Below are 20,113 nucleotides of genomic sequence, written 5' to 3'. Positions count from 1 at the left end.
CATGGGCAAAAGCGTCACGCACGCATCTCCTTTTTTTTATTATTATTATTATTAATTTTTTTTTATAGTAGGAGTATTATATATTATCGATATGAAAACAAATTATAGAGAGAGAGGCTTTGCGTTTTGCGGTAAAGAGCTACTAGGCTTCTGTTGTTTTTGCGTATCCCGAGAGAATAAGGAAGACCGCCTTTTGATGTGTGGACCGTATCGCTGATTCAACTTTAGAAGGACTCTAATTCACTTGTCGTTTTGTCATCTGCCACCGTGCCACTAAGCACGTTTAGAATCCGGGACCCGATCCGTATGACATGGGGAGGGGACGACTTTGAACCAAATAAAAATATCCAAAAATATTATTTTATTTTTATATTATATAAAATTTTATTAATTATTTTTTTAATTTAAACAGTTTAATATTATAAAAAAATTAAAATATTTTTAATATAGATAAATTAATTAATAATTTTTTTATAAAATTAAGAGAATAATAATTTTTTAAATAGTAAAATATTTAATGATTAAAATGAATGAAATGATTAATTATTAAATTTTTATAATTTTTAAAATTAAATAATTATTTAATTATAATATATTAACTAAATAATAAATTTAAAAATAAATATAAACAATATATATAAAATAAAATTAATTAAAACAAATCAAATTAAATTAAAATTAGTTAAACTTGAATTTATTAAAACTCATTCTGAATTGGATTGGGATAATTTTAATATCGAAATAAACGTTAAAAAAGTAAATTTACGTTTTTTCTCAAATTGAAATTGAATTGTAAAGAGGGGGCTTTGGTTCAGTTCTATTTGAACCGAAATAGATGTTATATGGTTGAAATGGGAAGAGCGTAAATCTAACTCCTCATCCATACCATATGGTTTTGATTTAATTGAGACCTAGAATCACAAATCATTGAATGGTCCCCAGTTTTGAATTTGATTGAATCATTATTCTAAGCTCAACTATTTTAGGATCTGGATTTTTTTTCCCCTTTTTAATAAGGCGATAAAGGTGAAATAATTAAGGATTTCACGAATCACGATTTCAATCCTCATGTGATGAATCATGAATTTCATTTATTTTTTACCAATTGCAGAGTTTTATGATAATGATTTTAATGGAAATTGACTCAGAACTAATTAATTTTAACTAACACAATTAGACACGAATATTTTACAAGTCCACAAAAATTGAAACATTTAAAAAATAAGTTATATATATTCGTAAAGAGAAAAGCATTAGCACAAAGAAAAATTAATTAATTTTAAATTTTAATTTTATTGAAAACCAACGCACCAATAATGTTGACAGATAGTATTTTTGTGTCAAGTGAGCTAGTTGGTTCATAACTTTATTAGCTTTTGAATATATATGTCTAATCTCAAACTCTGATCATTAAAAATTTGCACCGAATTGATTATATTTCAATTTACAATTTTAATGGTAATGGTCTCCAATTAAGAGTGATTTTAATTCAAAGTAATCGAATTCAATAATCAAACTATCCAAATACATGTATTCTGCGAGCAGGATCTCTTTATGGATAGCCCAAACCTTAGAGTAATGATTCTCTTAGAAACCCTTTATCCACTCACCACCAACATCTCAGATGAAGCAGAGGTTGAAAGCCATTCTATCCATTATTTTTTAGAATCGTCAATATTTAATTTGAAAATATGTGTCTGGTAGTTTTCAGTTATCGTCTAAAATGCTCCCGATACTTAAAATATCATATACGATAATTTAAAATAAAATTAAGTGAAACTTTTTAATTTTGTGACAGCATTTAATAGCGTAACCGATACTCATCATATAAAATAAATTATAATTAAAAAAATAGTATAATTTTTAAAACAGCTTTAAAAAATAAAGTGAATTTATAATTTTTCCAATACCTTTTTAAAAAATTACTTTATTTATTAATTTTTTAATATAATCACCTTAAAATTAAAATAATAATTATAATTTGCACGTTGTTACTATTCATTACATGTACTCATAAGTTTTTATATATTTATATTTTTTATATAAAATATTTTTTAAATAATTTTTTATATTATAAAAAATAGAAAAATGTAATTGATAAAATATAAGCATTCATATAAAATAACATAAAATTATAATTAATTCAAATTTTTTATAAATTTATTTACATTTTGTAAACGTTAAAATGAATTGTAAGATTGTTCGCTTTTTCAAATGAATATTTAAATATAATTGTTTCAATTTTTATTCTTCATACAAAAATAAATGGTTATAAAATTTTTAATAATAAAATAAATAAAAATATAATTTGTAACAAAATATAATATTTATTTTAAAATTAGCTGATGTTAATTTTTTTGATTGGTTAAATTTATTTTTAAAATATATAACTGAATAAATAATAAAATATAGTAATTTTATATTTTTTATCAGAATTATAAATTAAATAAAAATAAATTATGCATTAATTATTATTATTTTTTTCCATATTAATAAAATCTTTTAAAATTTAACGATAAAAATATAAACAAAATGAAATCATGTTAAAAATAATTAATATTTATAAATTAAAACATTAAGTTAAATTTGTTAGAATAAACAAAATATACAGAAAATAATAAAAATAATAAATAAAGTATTTTAATTATCTTAAAAAGTTAATTTAATAACATTAAAAATCATTTGTATTAATATAAAGTATTTTTTATGACTCTTTTAAATATACATAAAAAATAATTATATGAAAAATTCACTTTATTATCCTATTCATTATATATATATATATATATATATATATATATATATATTTTATTTATTTATTTATTTATTTATTTATTTCACTTTATTATTTTGTAAGTATTATCTTATAAATTTAAACTTTTTATCCCATAATTTAATATTATAATTATTATTTTAATATTTTTAAATAAATATAAAATTACCATTATTATATAAATAAGTTATATTATTATTTTATTATCCTATAATTAATATTTTAAATTAAAATTTTTATTTATCAATTCAATATTATCAAAATTAAAATTTATTTTAAAAATTTTATCTCAAACTATTTATTTTACTATTTATATGTATTATAAAATTAAAATAATTATTTACTAACTTATATTAATTTAAATAATAAAATTATTATTCACTTTAAATATTTAATATAATGGTTAATAATATAAACAGCAACTTACTATCTTATAATATAATATTATTAAATTTATTAATATTTTATAATTATTAATATATGCATATAATTAATTTTTAGAAGATATTAAAAAAGTTAAATCTTAAAACTATATTCTATCACTGTAATGATTTATATTATTTTTATAATTTTGAGTTAATTTTTTATTATTTTTCAAAATTTATCGATATTTAAATATGTTATTTTGATAATTTTATATCAAAATTTTGATTTTTAATATTTTTATATATACCTCATAATTTAAATATCTATTTAATTAATTTAAATAAATTGAGATAATAAAAATTATTGTTTACTTTAACATTTAAATATAATTATAAATAATTAAAGCAACAACTTATTATATGATAATTTTATATAATTAAAATTATTAATTTTTTATAATTATATAAAGAAATTTTTAGATTATATTAAAATTGTTATTTTTTTTTTGGATATATAGTTGATAGTTATTCTTAAAATTATTATAATCAATTTAATTATTATTTTATAATTTTAATTTTATATATTTAGACTTATTATCTAATAATTTAATATTATTACAATTACTTTAATATTTTAATATTCTTAATTAAAAATTAGTTTATCATTATCCAAATTATATTATTATTTATTATCCTATAATTTCTTATATCAAAATTAAATTTTTTTTATTATTCATGCATATTGTAAAATTTACATACTTATTTACCAACTTTAAATTAATTTTAATAATAATTATTATTTTTACTTTAAAAATAAATTATAATTGTTATAATTAAAAGATTAACATTATTAAAATTATTATTTTTGTATTCCTTTTTATAATTAATTAATATTTAATTACAATTTTTATATAAATATTAATAATTAGAAGAACCATTATTACTGAATAATTTAATATTAATAAAATTTTTATTTAATGTTACTTTTCATAATTATTTAATATTTAAATGTATTATTTCAATAATATTTAAATGTTACTTTTGTCTTCTCAACAAATGTTGCAACGTGGGGTAAGGTGGCAAATTGGTGATAGTAAGCAGGTTTTTGTTGTTAATTGCCCTTGGATTCCTCGGGATATTGGTTTTATGCCTTTAGATGAGGCGATGTTTGTTCCTGAAGCCATGAGAGTATGTGATTTGTTTGTTGAAGGTGAGCTGCGTTGGGATGTAGAGAAACTAATGAATATTTTTAGTTGCTGATATGAGAGCTATTCTTACTATTCCATTGCCTCTATTCCCAAAACCGGATAAATTAATTTGGCACTTGTATAAGAAGAGTGTGTACTAAGTTAAATCTGCCTATTTTTGTGCCTTAGAATTGTCGGGTAGGACTGGTGTGCTGGGTTATAATGATGGGTGGAATCGTCTTTGGTCTCTTGATGTTCCTCCCAAAGTTCGGGATTTTCTTTGGTGTACTTGTCGTGGAGTGCTTCCTACTCGGGATATTCTTTTGAGGCGTGGGATACATGTACCTGCTGCATGTCTTTTTTGTGATCATGATGAATCTATTTCACATGTTTTTTTGCATTGTCCAATGGCTGTTGAGTTATGGAGACTTGCTGGTTTTTCTACTGCTGTTGATTTTTCTATATTCATGGATTTTTTTATTCATATTTATAATACTTTTGGCAGAGAAAGGACTGCACGTATGGCTATACATGCATGGAAGTTATGGCATGCCAGGAATGAAAGATTGTGGGTCAATAAAGTTTTGTCACCCAGTGAGGTTCATCATGCTGCTAGTTCCTATTTTAATGATTATGTGGCTTCACTTGTGTCTCGACCAAGGACGTTATCCCACCCATCTGTTCCTCGTGTGCTCCCATTGGTTGAGGCTACCACTCTTGAAGTTGATTGGATTGCATTCATTGATTGTGCAATCTTTGCTAGTGCTGATTTGTTCGGTTTTGCAGCAGTATTTGAGGACTTGGAATGCTTCTTTTCCATTGCAATTTCGGGTTTCTATGAGGGGGGTGGGCAACCTATTATTGCTGAAACTTTGGCCTTGCGTCAATGTTTATCTTATGCTAGAGATTGTTTTCTTCAGGCGGGTTGTATTTTTACGGATAACCAATCCTTAGTCTTGGCTATTCGCTCTCCTCTGAATGACTTTTCAGAGTTTGGATTAATTGTTTCTGATTGCAAAGATGTTATGCGGTCTCAGGGTAACATTCATATTTGTTGGGTACGGCGTTCAGAAAATAGAGCCGCCCATTTATTAGCTAGAGAGTCTATTTGTAACATCCTCAAACACATAGCTAGAGCAGTGACATCCCTAGGTAGGGCTAGGCTATTTCACTACTAGAGTAAGTGGCCTTAGGGAATGTGCTAGCATAACTCTAAACTGCTAATAACTGAATCATAGAAAACTCAAATAAAGAAACAGACGTATTCAGAAATAAAGCAGACAGTGTGATTAGCGAGTCGGGAACGAGTCACTTTCGAAAGGTGCTTAGGGTTTTCCGACGTGCTTGCTTGAGGTGCTTGTTTATATTCATCATGCTTGCTTAAGTGAAAAGGACTTCTAAAGGATAAAAGCATATTTTAGTAGGTCAATCTATGATTATTGAAAGTTTAAAAAACTAAATTGAAACATGGTAAAAAGTTTAGTGGGTTAAAGTGTTAATATGGAAAGTTAAAACATAAAAGTCAAATTTTACTTTCCATGTGTCACCTAACTAAGGAAAGGAGAAATGAAAAAGAAAATTAAAAAAGAAAAAGGGATTTTCTTCTTTCTTCCTCCACCATTGCCGTAGCTCACCCATTGAAAAAAAAACCAAAGCTTTGTTTTGTCTTCCTTCCACCAAAGCCAAGCCAAACCTCACCAAAACAACTTCTTCCTTTAACCAAAATCTATCCTAAGATCAAGAGCTAAAGGAACAGCCATATAGTGAAAGAATTGAAGAAGAAAGGTTTAGGGTTCCATATACACCAAGCTTGAAAATCCAAGGTAAGCTTAGAAAGGTGAAGGAGATAACATCTTCTCATTTCTTCATGCATGAATTTTCCTTATAGAGCTTTAATTTATAGTTTATTCAATCCTTTCCTAAGACATAAATCTACCTAGGTGAAGGAACATCAAAGGGAAAGGAGATAGCTAGAGATTAGAAGAGGAAAAGAAAGAAGGAATCCAAGAAAGGTTTGGTGTTTGTATGATTTTTCTGTTTTCCTTTGATTCTGCCATGAATAAGTGAAATTAGGGGTTGATTTTACTTGCTGGAAATGTTGGTTTGATTGTATAAATATGTTATATGAATGTTAAAATGATGTTTGAAAGGCTTAGAGTAAAGAAATTTAACATGAGAGCTAAAAGTGCAAATCTGGCAGAATAGGTTGTAACAGGACAGCTTGTGTTGATATTCTTATAACTTATTGTGTGGTTATTGAAATTAGGCCTAAGATATACCAAATGAAAGCTAAGACAAAGAGCTAAAACTTTCATGAATTGACCAAATTCTGAATCTGTAGGTAAGATGATGAAAATTTGAAGTGAACCTAAACTGGATACAGAGTTAGTGCATCCGGAACAGTGTGTATTGATTATACTATAACTAATTATGGCATATGATATATGTAACTTGGAAAATGAATTCAAATAGCTTCAAATGGCATGCATTTTACATTGATACATTGAATTAATAGTGCTTGGCCCTGGTAAACGTAATAGGAGTCGAGGTTAGTATAAGGGTATGGCATGCCATATAAACATACAGAGTTCGCAGTACTGCTACCGATACATGATCTATATTTGAGGTTACATATCTGGTACCTCATAGGCATGGCCACAGAGCTCTGCTATCACAGATTTGGCCTTTGAGCCTACCGTTCGGCACCCTGTGCCTACCGTTATAACTCCTTATCTACCTAGTCGATCCTACTATGTGTTTATAAGGGTTAAGATCTTAGTTAAGATTGATACTTGATTTTGTGAACTTATTAGTGAGTGTTAATATGTTTGCATCTATTACATGCACTAAGCTGTGGTGATTTGCTATGAATAGAAAATGTGCAATAAAGGAAAAAGAATATGTTTTTATTCTGATTATCTGTAAACGTGAACTTGTTTACGCTATTTTGTTATTTGTTGTTATCACCCACTGAGCCTTAGCTCAGCGTGTTGGTTTTTACCTCACGCAGGTTGTAGATAAAGTAGGCACGCGAAGTTCATCAAAGGTCTACATCAGATATCAAGGCCATTATCATAGCTGGTTCTTTTGAGTCTCTGAGTCATAGTACAGTTTTATTTTGGCATGTACATATTAAATAGAGTGAGTTGTAAAGATTATGTAATCAAAACTAGTGTGATGTTCATATGTATTACAGGTTAAAGTGCTAATGAAACAGAGGAAATTCTACCGAAAAATTTTGGTTTAGAAATCTCACATTTATTTTAATCACTTGATGAAAGTTACATGCATTACCTAAAAACTTGGTATTTACAGATAAAAGAAATTGTTTAGTCCTGATATATCTAAAAAGGTATAGTTTGTGACATTCCTTGCTCTATCTACTATTTGATAGGGTAAGGGGTGTTACACTATTCATCATGGTAAATTCAATATTTGGATTGAGATTCCTGATTGTCTCTTGGATTATTATTCTACAAGATAAATAAAGTATTTTTTTATTCAAAAAAAAATTATTTATATCAAATTTCAATTTTTTTTCTCAAAAGTTAATTTTTATATTTTAAATTAATTTAAATGATAAATTTATTAATAGTTAAAAAATAAATATGTACGTCGTATATATATATATATTATATATAAATGTAATTTATTTTTTTTTAAATAAAAATTCGGGACTAAAGAAATAGAATTTGAAATATCTTACATTTACTCGCCATCAAACTAAATATGTGAGTGCTTTTCTTTTATATCACTTTTATTTCATTATCAGACTTTATATTTTTGAAAAAATATACAAATTACATAAATATTATATAAATAAAAATAAAATTAATCTAATAATTATAAAAATCATAAAATTAAAAAAAAAAATTTAACCTTTAAATTTTATTTAAACAAATGTATTGTAACAAACATAAATTTTAAAATTATAGAAAATAAAATTTAAATACATAGAATATTAAAGTATAGTAAGAGGAACTAACACTTATCTTTTGTCTAATATAAATCTAAATTAATTAAGAATTTATATAAATAAAAAAATAGTGTGTTTGTAATTTGAAAAATTAATGGTGCAGAATTAGTAGGATAAGAAAGAAAAAGGCTAGATAAATAATTGTATTATATGTTTAATATCTCTCAATTAAATATCGTCTCGTTTGAACTCAATTTACCTGACTCTAAATAAATATAAATTGATAAAATCTCGTCGACGAATAAATAGAAATTCAATTGAAATATATCATTTTTATAATCTATTAATTTTTATATAATATAAATAATATATTAAAATATTATTTTAATATTACTGAGCATTCACATATTTATAATACGTTACTTCCGATATCATAAATTTATATTTTAATTAAATTTTATTAATCATTATTTTATGATAATTCAATCATATTTAAATAAATAATAATTATCTATTATTAAATTTGTTAACAGTACTTGTAAGTTTAATATATTAAAATTTTATTTTTTAAATGTTATAAATATTACTCAATTTAATATTATATTTTTTTAAAAAAAAAAAGCCTTAAGTTCACATCAAAAAGTTTATAAAAATTAAAAGATTTTCACTTTTTTAGGGCGATTTTAATTTTTTAAATAATTTTACTTATAATAAAAATAACTAAAATAATTTACAGGTAAGTCTAATTATAATATTTTTAAATTTAAATTTATAATTATAATTGAATTAAAAATCATAACATAATTATGTCCATTAAAATTTTAAAATTTAAAGTTAAAATAAGAAATTCATTTAATTAAAATAATTTTCTAATTTATAATTTAAATTTAAAATAAAAATAATAAAAATTTTATTGATTAATCTAATGAAATATAAATTTAGATAAAAAAAACTCACTTAATTAAATATAATTTAAATGTTAAAAGATATTCTAATTAATTTAAAATTAAATAAAATATTAATATAATTAGATTAAAAATTTTTAAATAAATAAAATAATATAATTATTAAATATTAATAGGAGTGTTTTGAAAATTTTAATTATTTCTCTATTGCGACTTCTTTTTTTTTTTTCGAAATGGTCTCTTGCGACTTATATATATATATATATATATATATACAGAAAACAAATGCCACGTGATGCAATAAACTAATTTATTAGCGTAGGCAAGCACTCATATGGATTGTGGCATATGATCGAACGGTTGAGAAGTGACGGTGAAATCGAGCGGCAAGGAGAGTAGAAAATTAGTGTATAGAGAAATAGAGAGCTGTTCCATAGCTTTGGGAATCGGAGTCGCCGTATTCTAAGCTTATGCTTCCGATGGACAACAGCTAAATATTGATAGTATTCATCGTTCTCCACGTGTCAGTCGTAGAGATGTTTTCATCAGTAGGTTTAGAAAAAACACAAATCCCAGTTTGACTACGAGTAATCAAAGTATAAAATCAGCAAATGTAATCGGTTTTAGTTGGAAGTGGTCCCACACAGCAGTAGCTTTAAGCAACTGACATCACCGGTTGTAAAGGATAGAGCCTTATCATTACGTGTTGTATTCAAATTAAATACAGCGATTAAAGTCTGATTTGATTTTATTAGGATGTATTGTATGACTACTTATTCATTAATTAAATATAATTATTTGAATATTTATACACTTTCTTACATTATATCGTTTACTTTGCTTCTCATAATTAAATTTGGATAATGCGCAATGATGTGCTATTTGTTTAATGTAGACAAAATAAATATAATATAATATACTTGGATAAAAAAGACTATTATAATATTATAAAACTTTATTAACACATAATAAAAGTGGATTAATTTTATAAGAATGTATTTTTTGTATAGTAAACATGGGTTTAAAGATTTATAATTCAGGAAGATGTGTACATACTTTATAGAACAAACAAATGATTGAGATGATTATGAAGGGAATTTCACTTAAGGTAAAAAGTTAAAACACAAGCAATAAATCAATAAATGTAAAGGAATCGTCTCGTAAGACCCAACAAGTTAGATCAGTAGAATAAAATCTAAATTTTCTCAGACGGTGTAAAAAAACAAAAAGGTGGGGTCCAGAGGTGGAAAGAGGAAGGGGGGCGTGGGATGAGGGGAACATAAGAGCAGTGGGGAGTGTAGGGATGTAAGGAGACATAAGGCTGAGAATGTTGTGATGAGGGAGAAGTCCATTTTGTCTTTGTGTGCATCTTGCATTCCTATTTTATTGTCGCTTTATTGCTCTGCCTATATTCTCTCTCTCTCGCTCGCATGTTGCCCCACTCTAGGCTAGTTAAACATGGACTGGCCCGGTTCAGACCTTCAATCATATTGGGTTTGGATTTACACTCGGTTAAAAGTTGGAACTAGAATCGATTTTATGAACATGGTTGGTTCATTGGTTTGATTTATCCTTTTAATTAGATCGAAACGGCTGTTCATCTCGTATTCAGATCTCCTCAAATTGTATTTACATAACGGCATGTGCCAAATGTAAGAATGCACCACCAGATTAGCACTATATTTGGATTGAGAACAAATAAAAAAGGAAAATAAAATTTATATTCTATTATATTAAACATTGTTGTTATTTATTAATTATAGTTTTTTAACTAATAAGATAGAGAGATAAGTGATTATTTTTAGCATTTATCTTATTATAATATTAAAAATGGAATAAAATATTAATCCTCTTGGTCCTTGTATTCAGAATTCTGAGGAAGCTATTAACGATTTGGGCCTCATTAGCCCAATTTTCTGGTGAGCAACAGAATTCAAAAACCGAATTTTTATTAAGCAAGGATTCAGGGAAAGGGCATTGTGGACATCCTTTAAAATCCATGAATGTTCTTATGGGCCGTTGGAGTTCCAACATTGATGTTGGACTATATATTATTACAACAAGTGTTTAACAAGATGGTCATCACAGGCCACACTGACTGGCAACGACGCGTGATCGACTAAATTTGGAGGGTACTGAAACTGAAGCTTTGGGTGTTTCTCCATTACCATGGATTGCCGTAACAACACACTGTAAAATTACAGCTAGACTGGAAGGAGATAGAGCTATGGTCCTGAGATTGGTGGAAATTAATAAATTTTTATTTGGGATATGGGGTATGTGGAAAGAGCAAGTACATTCCATTTGCACCCATGTACTTGTGATTGCAATTTGCAGCTGTCCATTTACTCAGAACAAACTATTAAAACAAACATATCTAATACAGGTGGAACCAGTGCCATTGCCACTATCATTCTTAGCATCATCATCATCACAAGGTATGGAGTTATTTTCATTCAACACCCTATATTCGTTTTGGGTCCCTCTTTATCATTTAGTTTTCAAATTTGCATTAAAAAAATATTTATATTACTCTTAAAAAATTATATTATCCTTAAAAGATGAAATGAGATGAGAAAATGAATGGGACAATAAGAAGGAGAAGAAGAAGAAGAAGAATGAGGGTAAAGGATTCTCACTTGGCATCCAAACTCCCATGTGAGAGTTTCCTTATTTTAATCACAAGAAAACAGCCAAGATTCTGACAAATTTTCCCGTAAAATCCGCAATGGTAACATGCTCATACGAACCTTTTTAAGTTTTTTTTTTTTTTCTTCCTCATTTTATTGGTGGAAATGTGTAATTTTAATTCCCCTGTTAAGTCTTAAACCTCATTATTAAATGCGACCTTTACGGAGACTGAGAAGACGTCTGTGTGAAAAGGACATATTAGGTATAAGTTGGAATCTTTGTTTGGTTTCCATCTCCTTGTTTTGACCCACATCTCTCTTCTCACTTTTATAATTTTCTCCTATTTTTGTATGTTAATATTACTAAAAATTGTATTAACCAATTGAAATCAAAGACAATTTTTTTTTTCTAAATGTAATTTATTATGCACCCAAAACATAAATATATAAATCGAGTTTCTGTCCTAAATTTGATGATGGATTGGACCACATCTGAATATAATTTTTTTCTACATGAAAACAGTAAGTTAAGACTCAGAAATTCTTCATTATAGCCTTAATTAATTTTATGGTTGTATTAAGTGGAGAGATTGTAAAAGGATTATGTGATGTTCTTCACAATACCACAAAAGAAGCAATATCCCCAATCATTATCAATCATTCGATGTAATTAAAAAATTATCAACTGTGTTGAGAAATGATTGGCAATTAATCAAGGGCAAATTGACTTGTATATATATCCTAACCAACCACCAAGAGGGTGTGAATCGCTATATATGTGCACTAGCTAGCACGCCATAGCCATGGTAGTTTATGCCTATCATTGTGTTTCCTAATTCCTAATCACGTCAATGGATCATTAATTAATCTCTAATTATTAGTTTCAGACTAGTAGTGTACAATATTTATCAAAGAAAAAGGTTAGAAGGCAGGGCTATTGAGCAGCTGGCATGGGCACTCAATAGCAGGAGGAAATTCTTGGGAAATGAGAACCAGAAATTGAATAAGAACATATAAAATTAAGCCAATGGTCATTAACGCTAACTCTTTGCATGGAGAGGCTTGAGGGTCTTATCTCTCTATCTATTTGAAATTAATGGTGAAATTACTTTTTATGAGGGAAGACATGAAAGAAAAAGATGGGTTCGTTGACGCAGATATAATTATATATTGCTATGAAAAAGCAAGCTAGCTGGTTTTATCTCGTTATCCTTTTGCATGCATGTATAGATATAACATCTCCATCACCATCCCCATGTGAAGATTCTAAAAAAGCTGTGGGCTTTTGCAGCTATAGCAACTAGCGAGTGAGGACTGCTAGCTACTAGAAGTTTTTAATATTCTGCTGTATTCTATTCACCGTCCAAAAAGTTTCTGGTATATGAAAAGCTGGAACAAGAAGAGATTGAGAGAGAGAGAAATTTCAGAGCTTTAGTTCGGTGGATTCACATAAAATAATGTACGAACTAAAAGCAACCAAAGCTGTGAGTTTTGTTACGTAAGCTTGGATTCTTTTGCATTGGTTGCATATATATATATATATAAATAAAGTACATACGTTAGTGCACTTCTATCTGTACTGTCCTCTATTTTGGTTGCCGGAACAGAAATGGCCATTAACGTAATGGGTTACAAGTTGTTCAAATCATGACCTCACCAAATGATGATTCTTTAAAATCAATATCACTTGCTGCATGGAAGGAAAAGAAAATAGCTCGAAGTTTATCTGGGCAAGGATTATAACTGAAAACTCTGTCGTTTTGTACATTTTCCTTTATTTTTCCAAATATCTTCTTAACATTATACTGAAATATTTACCAGATATACAACTGAGAAATTAGATCTTATATTTCCAAATCCAATTCTCAACCATAATTAGTGTTCTTTGAGGTCTCGGTTTTAGATATTGATATTGGTTCCCATTATAATTAATAATTATATCATAATGGGTGATATCAGAGCTGGTTAATTAATATTTAAATATATTAATAAGTCAGTATCTTAATTAATTTCTAAATTGTTTGAGATAAATTTAAAATATCTACAATAAGTTAGGTGAATGATGATTAATTTGGAGATCTAATAAAAGACTGCGATTTAGGTTATGGCTTAGAAAAATGGGTTTGTTCCAGTTTGGTTCATACAATATTATTTTAATGTTGGTAATGGAGGAAGTAAGGCATTTGCAAGCTAAGGAATTGCTGTTATGAAAACGATATACGCAACTTCTTTTCTTTCCACCCATGATTTCCATATTCAAGTCCCGAAATTCTAATTAATTTCTCTCTGCTTATTTGTTGTTTATAATTATTTTTTTCAGTGAAGGAATTTTTTTTTAAAGAAAAAGAATTGTTTGACTAAAATTTTTTTTATTAATTAGAAATAGGGTATAAAGGAGAAGAATAAAATTACATCTTGTGCTTTCGTTTGAATGAAACTAATAATTCATATAAATAATAATATTGATAGAGGCTTTAGATTGACCAATAGGTAGATTACATACTTTAATTCTACTCTTACTAAAACCCCATTAGAAGTAGCACATGCGTCTAAAATCTACCAATAAAAGGCAAATTCAAGTAAGCACTCGTTCAAAAACTAAATTAGCAAATGATAAACTTAAAAATATATTCCCATAATTTGATTTAAAGAGACATGCAAAAACATAAGGGTTACTGAGAAAAAAGAAGAAAGAAAAAAGAATGAATGGAAGGGATTATTACCAATGAAAAATACTCATAAGTGACCATCCAAACAAGGGATTATTGTTATTTGTCATATATTACCCAATAATTTGTCTTAATTATAAGACAACCCCACGTTTGCATTATCTCCAATGGTCTGTACTTACATCGGCAAAAACATCAATAACAGGAAGTTTTTTTCAAAAGAAAAAACATGTGGCATTCAGCTACAGGCAACTAAGCTAATTCTGCATCGATTTCCAATCGAATTTTCAAAAAATTAACTAAATCCCATGATGTCGATAGGATTAAAAACACATTAATCCGAACTAATACAAGAGAAACTTGGCGTCGTCCCAAACATAGGCCAAAAGTTGGTGAAATATAAATCCAAAGCACAGCCCTATATTTAAAATGGGAGATTAGCTGGCTTAGCATGTGCCAGCTCGTTAATAGTAATTAGCTACAGGCCAAATGGTCGGCCTTAAGATTAAGTCCAGCTGATTACCATATAATTGATTATTAAAGCCCTAATTTCATGCAGCTTGTTGGTTTAAAAACAGATTCCCAATACACACTGCTTCTCTTTTCTACCTAAATTATGCTCCCTCTTTCTATCTTTCAAACCCTAAACTAACAATTTTTCATGCTTCCCTCCTGGAATATATTTATATGTAAATTTAATTTTATACATGAAAGTAATTGGCCGTACAACAAGGAGACGAGGAGTAGGCGTGGGTCCGTCCGAGAGGCCCGTGACACAGCCCACTACAACTAAGCGGCTACGAACCTAGACATTCCATTACAAAAGTACGCCAATATATTATCTATTATTTTTTATTACAAATTAAAATTGAATATTAATTTAAGCAAATTATTATTTTTAATAAAATCGGATTTAATTGAAATATGAACACTTACATAATTAATTTTAATATCGATGAATTAAAAAAATACGAGTCTATTTTGTTTATTAATGATAGAATAAAAAATTTCAAATTTTATTTGCTATCACATTCATTCTACAATCCAAACAAAAGGAATGTGTAGTTTTCAAGTTGTTTTAAGTTTTCCTCACCATTCTTTTCTCCCTCTTTACTACCAAACATGGTGTTTTTGGGACCATTTACTATGATCCTATGAGCCTTCTTTCTCCCAAGGCTTCCATGGCAGAAGGACGGTGCCAAGTCACCCCTGACAATGACGTGGGCTAACGGTATTTCTCGCCCACTGTGAGGATACCAGCCTACTATTACATATAATCGCCACGTGGGCTCCTATAGGTGCTCTTGAGAATCGATAATTTTACACGATCGAGTTCGAATAGATAAAAAGGCAGCCATAGAAATGACATGGGATTTGTAATTTAATTTCCAAATTACCCTTCCCTAAATCCTGCAAATATTCCCCATATCTTCTTCCCTTATTACCGTCTGGAGAACGGAACAAAAATACTGAAATTTTAAATTGAAGAAGAAAACAAGTGAAAAATCACAATGTAATATTAAGAGTATATTTGCTATGATGATTTAAATTTTTTATTAAATTATTTTATGGTTAAAAAGTATCATATAATTATTTTTAAATTTAAATTAAGTTTATTTACTATTTAATTATGTAAACATTTTAATTGAGGAATAAAAGTGAGTTTGTTAATAAAGGGTTTTGTTTGTAGATACATGAAATTTGGTTAAAACGTGGAACAAAGGCAAACAAAATGGTGTGCTCCTTAAATCCTCGCAAGTAGGGCATTTACTCTGTTAATGTAACGCTTGGGGGGATGCACCCATCCCCTCATGACATGCACGTGGACCCATCAATCCTCATTGGTCCATCTTGACCATTCTAATACACACCTTTTTTTTTACAATTTTTGCCTTATTTTTATTTTTACGTTTCCTCCCTACAATCATTTAAAGTTAAAAAGATGTAAAAACGTCACTCTACATTGAACTAACTTATTCATATTTCAAAAAAAGTAATAATCTTTAATAATATTTAAAACCGGTATAGATAGATAAATTGAAAATATATATATATATAGAAACGTGAAACAACTCTCTAAATAGATTATGAAAATAGATTTGTAATTTTGAGAGACATATATAGTAGAATTCTTTAAATTTGATGGGAAAGGTTGGTTTATTTTTCGTAAGTTGGGTAAGAAACTGAAAATGGGGAAGTGAACAGGGTGCGGGTGCTGAAGTATGTGGGGGGAAAAGGGAGATTAGAATTTAATTAGAAGGGGAAGAATTTTGGCAGCTAGCATTGGAGCTATAATAAAGAAAAGAGAAGATGGGTATCGTTGCACATGGTTGATGGCCATATATGGAGATTAGAAAATTGAGTTTAGTAAAGAAATTAGTATTTATATTAGAGAGAAGGAAAATTAAGCATCTTCAACTTTAACGGCTGTGGAGAAGCCCAACCACCTTTGTCGGAGGAGGAGGTTGCGGTTGTTCCAACTTTGCATGTGGTGGGCTTTTGCAGTCCCATATTTTTCACTTCGTGCGCATCCCGCACGGGCACCACACGACAAAAACTCTCTCTTTTAAGGCTTATCTTCAGCTCTGGTCCTGTTGTTCTGCGGCATTTTTGTGGACTTCACTTTAATATTATCAGTTAATAACCCATCTATTGCCATTACTTGCTCTTGAGTTAAATACTTAGGGACCAATATGAACTTTTCTTTTCTTTTTTTTTTTTTCATTTTTCACCCATTAACGCATTCTAAATATAATATTTTTCACGCTCATGCTAATTATTTTATTTAAAAATATTGATTATCTTTCTGAAAAATCCTGCTATATTTAAAAGGGGAATTGAATTGCATTTAAAATTAATTCATTGTATTATGAATGTGTAAGAAAACAGTGGATATGTAATCTAAGAAAAAGACGATCTCATGAGAAAAATATTATCTTTACAACTTTGTAATCTTCACATGGACAAGGTTTTCATATCATTAGCTTCATGCAATGTATCGAAAAGCAAAATCTTGCATTAAAAATTGGAAAAATATCTAAACCCACAATTAATATTGGATTTAGTTGTTAGTTTTACCAACATATCATATCTTATGTTGTTTCATTATTATCATACACATATATATTATCCAATGTAAAAACCCCATAAAATGCCAAAAACCACAAGCTTCAGCAACAGCAGACACTGCCCTGTAATTTTCTTCAATTCCAAGGGGCAATTTCTCACTTCCAGCTTTATAAAAGCCTCCCTCCCCTGCTGTCCCAATCCCCCCACTAAATTTCCTCTCACAGCACACAAGGGAACCAAAAGCTTTAACTACACTTTTGGAGTTTTGAGTACTTGGCTCTTCTTCTACCTACTTTCTCTCATTTTCCATTGGAGTATAGCTTTTTCTTGGGAAAAAAAAATGTCAGCTGCCATGGGAAAATGCAGTAAAATCCGCCACATCGTTAGGCTTCGACAAATGCTGCGCCGGTGGCGAAACAAGGCTCGCATGTCAGCTACTCGTATTCCTTCTGACGTTCCTGCTGGACACGTGGCGGTTTGCGTTGGTACAAGTTGCAGGAGATTTGTGGTACGTGCAACCTACCTGAATCATCCGGTGTTCAAGAAACTCTTACTGCAAGCTGAGGAAGAGTATGGCTTCACTCACCAAGGTCCCTTATCAATTCCCTGCGACGAGACAGTATTTGAGGAAGTGATCCGATACATTTCGCGATCAGAATCAGGGAATTCGATCCGTTTCTTGAATCTGGAAGATTTCCAGAGGTATTGCCATGTTGGAGTTAGGAGTAAGCTTGATTTTTGGACCGAATCTCGACCTTTGCTTCATGGGTTTGCAGATAAAACTATTTGGTAAGTAAAAATACCAACTGGGGATATGGTTGGTTTTGTTTCTTGAAAATAAAAAATGAGAGAAACAGTAATACTCTGGTTCTGACCCGGGATCAACTCAGTCCGAGCTTGGAAGCAATGCACAAGAAATTTTATCGAGACCAAATTTGAATATAAGAGTACATTTGCGGAGTTGGGTTAACTCAGCTGAGTTTTCCTTATTTTCCATGGGTTTTTATTTTTATTTTTTTTTTCCTTACCATGTACAAAGATGTATGTTGGTGAGTTTAGGGATAACTTTTTTTCCCCTTTTAGTCCTTTATAAATACTGTTATTATCGGTTCATATTTGGTCGTGAGTTGGGGCGGCGAGTCCTCTGTAACATACACATTTGCAACTCCGGAGAATGCATGGAGATGGCAGGAAGAGGTGGATGAGTTACCACCAAGTCGTCCCGGATTCGAGTCGGAGTGGAGTTTAATAAGAGCGGAGACACTCGAAATGAAATTGTAAAGGAGTAAATTTAACGACCGTTGTAAATTTCTGTTATTTATTGATGAATGGAAAAATTTGTAGAGAAATTCCAGTTTTTGATATATATAATTAAAAGTAGAAATTGGTTATAATGTATTATTAAGCATTGTGGGAGTGATAATGGCATGGCATCAATACACGTGAAAGAAAAATGTCCCATTTGCTCTGCTGCAACTTTGTCTTTTTAAATAATTGTGTTTCATCCTTTTGTGGGTAAATGTTAAAGCAAGCAACCAACCGCCATCTATTCAATATACCTATTAAACTTGTTTCATTTCAAATTAATTTAATTTTTTGAAAAAATAAACATTGACTTGATACCATTATTTTGAGAAGAAAATAATAATAAAAATTGCAGTTGAGAAGAAGACGGGTTTTTAATAATACTAAAAAAATCAGTCTTAGGGTGTTTAATTAGTTATGAAGAATTAAGTAATCCAGCTATTAATCAAAGGCATTATTATTTTTGATAATTGTGAATTTTGATTGACTTTGACATGCTGCTGCCTCCTTTTCAATGGCCCATCGCACACAGAATCGACTTGCCTTGGCTCCTCTTCCAAGTTAAAATCATGTGCCTAACTTCTTTTTTTTCCTTTCTAGAAATATATGCTAATTTCGTCATAATTTTTTTATTTAAAAATATTTGATTTAACAAACATGAAATTCATTCTAATATAACACCAATTAAATTTTTATAAAACTGTTTTTTTAAAAAAAAAAAAAAAGAACAAAAAAGGCAATTGGGGGATTGAAAATTTACCAAAAATGTGAGTGGATGCCACATATCTGGCGGTGATAGAGGGCGAAGAAGAAAGCATGCCTAACCCAAAGCGAAGTGCACAAACAATATCGATCCAACACATGCAAAGGACACTCTCAATCTATAATCGTATATGTTGAAAGGGACAGGACAGGACAAGCCCTTTGCACAAATTAGAAATTGCATTTGAAGTTTTTTACTTCAAATTCTCCACTGCTTTGTGAAAATGGCTGTCTCTTTCTCCCTTTCTTTTCTTAGCTTTTGGGAAAATACCCATTGGACTGAAAATAATAATGTTGTACTTGGATTGTGAAGTAGTGGACTGGAGAATTTTTCACTTTCCTTGAAAATATCTTGCAGGCAAAAAAGAAAAAAGATAATAATAATTTGGTGTTTTGCGGTGGACCAAATGGAATCGAGTTTCCTAGTGTAGTATATAATGATTAAAGTGGGGAGATTAGGCAGATTTGCTTCCATTTCCAATTCTTTTTGCTCTATTCATGCTTCATTTTCAAGTCATGATCAACGCTAAAT

At 29.0% G+C, this 20,113-nt stretch overlaps 1 protein-coding gene across 1 annotated transcript; it reads left to right on the top strand.

Annotated features, from left to right (window-relative positions):
• The first annotated feature begins 17,704 nt into the window (after positions 1–17,704).
• LOC110606937 (auxin-induced protein 6B) lies at positions 17,705–18,871 on the top strand. Its single transcript, XM_021745952.2, has one exon. It carries the CDS (start codon positions 17,855–17,857, stop codon positions 18,305–18,307), a length of 453 nt encoding a protein of 150 aa, XP_021601644.1. The 5' UTR covers positions 17,705–17,854; the 3' UTR covers positions 18,308–18,871.
• The last annotated feature ends 1,242 nt before the right edge of the window (positions 18,872–20,113 follow it).

The sequence above is a fragment of the Manihot esculenta genome, chromosome 18 (assembly GCF_001659605.2).
Source record: "Manihot esculenta cultivar AM560-2 chromosome 18, M.esculenta_v8, whole genome shotgun sequence".
NCBI lineage: Eukaryota > Viridiplantae > Streptophyta > Magnoliopsida > Malpighiales > Euphorbiaceae > Manihot > Manihot esculenta.
The sequence above is the reverse complement of the archived record's forward strand: the minus strand, read 5'-3'. Positions and strand labels throughout refer to the sequence as shown.

Bases quoted from the DNA above. Each gene is read 5' to 3' on its own strand.
- LOC110606937 (XM_021745952.2), top strand. From the start codon at position 17,855: ATGTCAGCTGCCATGGGAAAATGCAGTAAAATCCGCCACATCGTTAGG.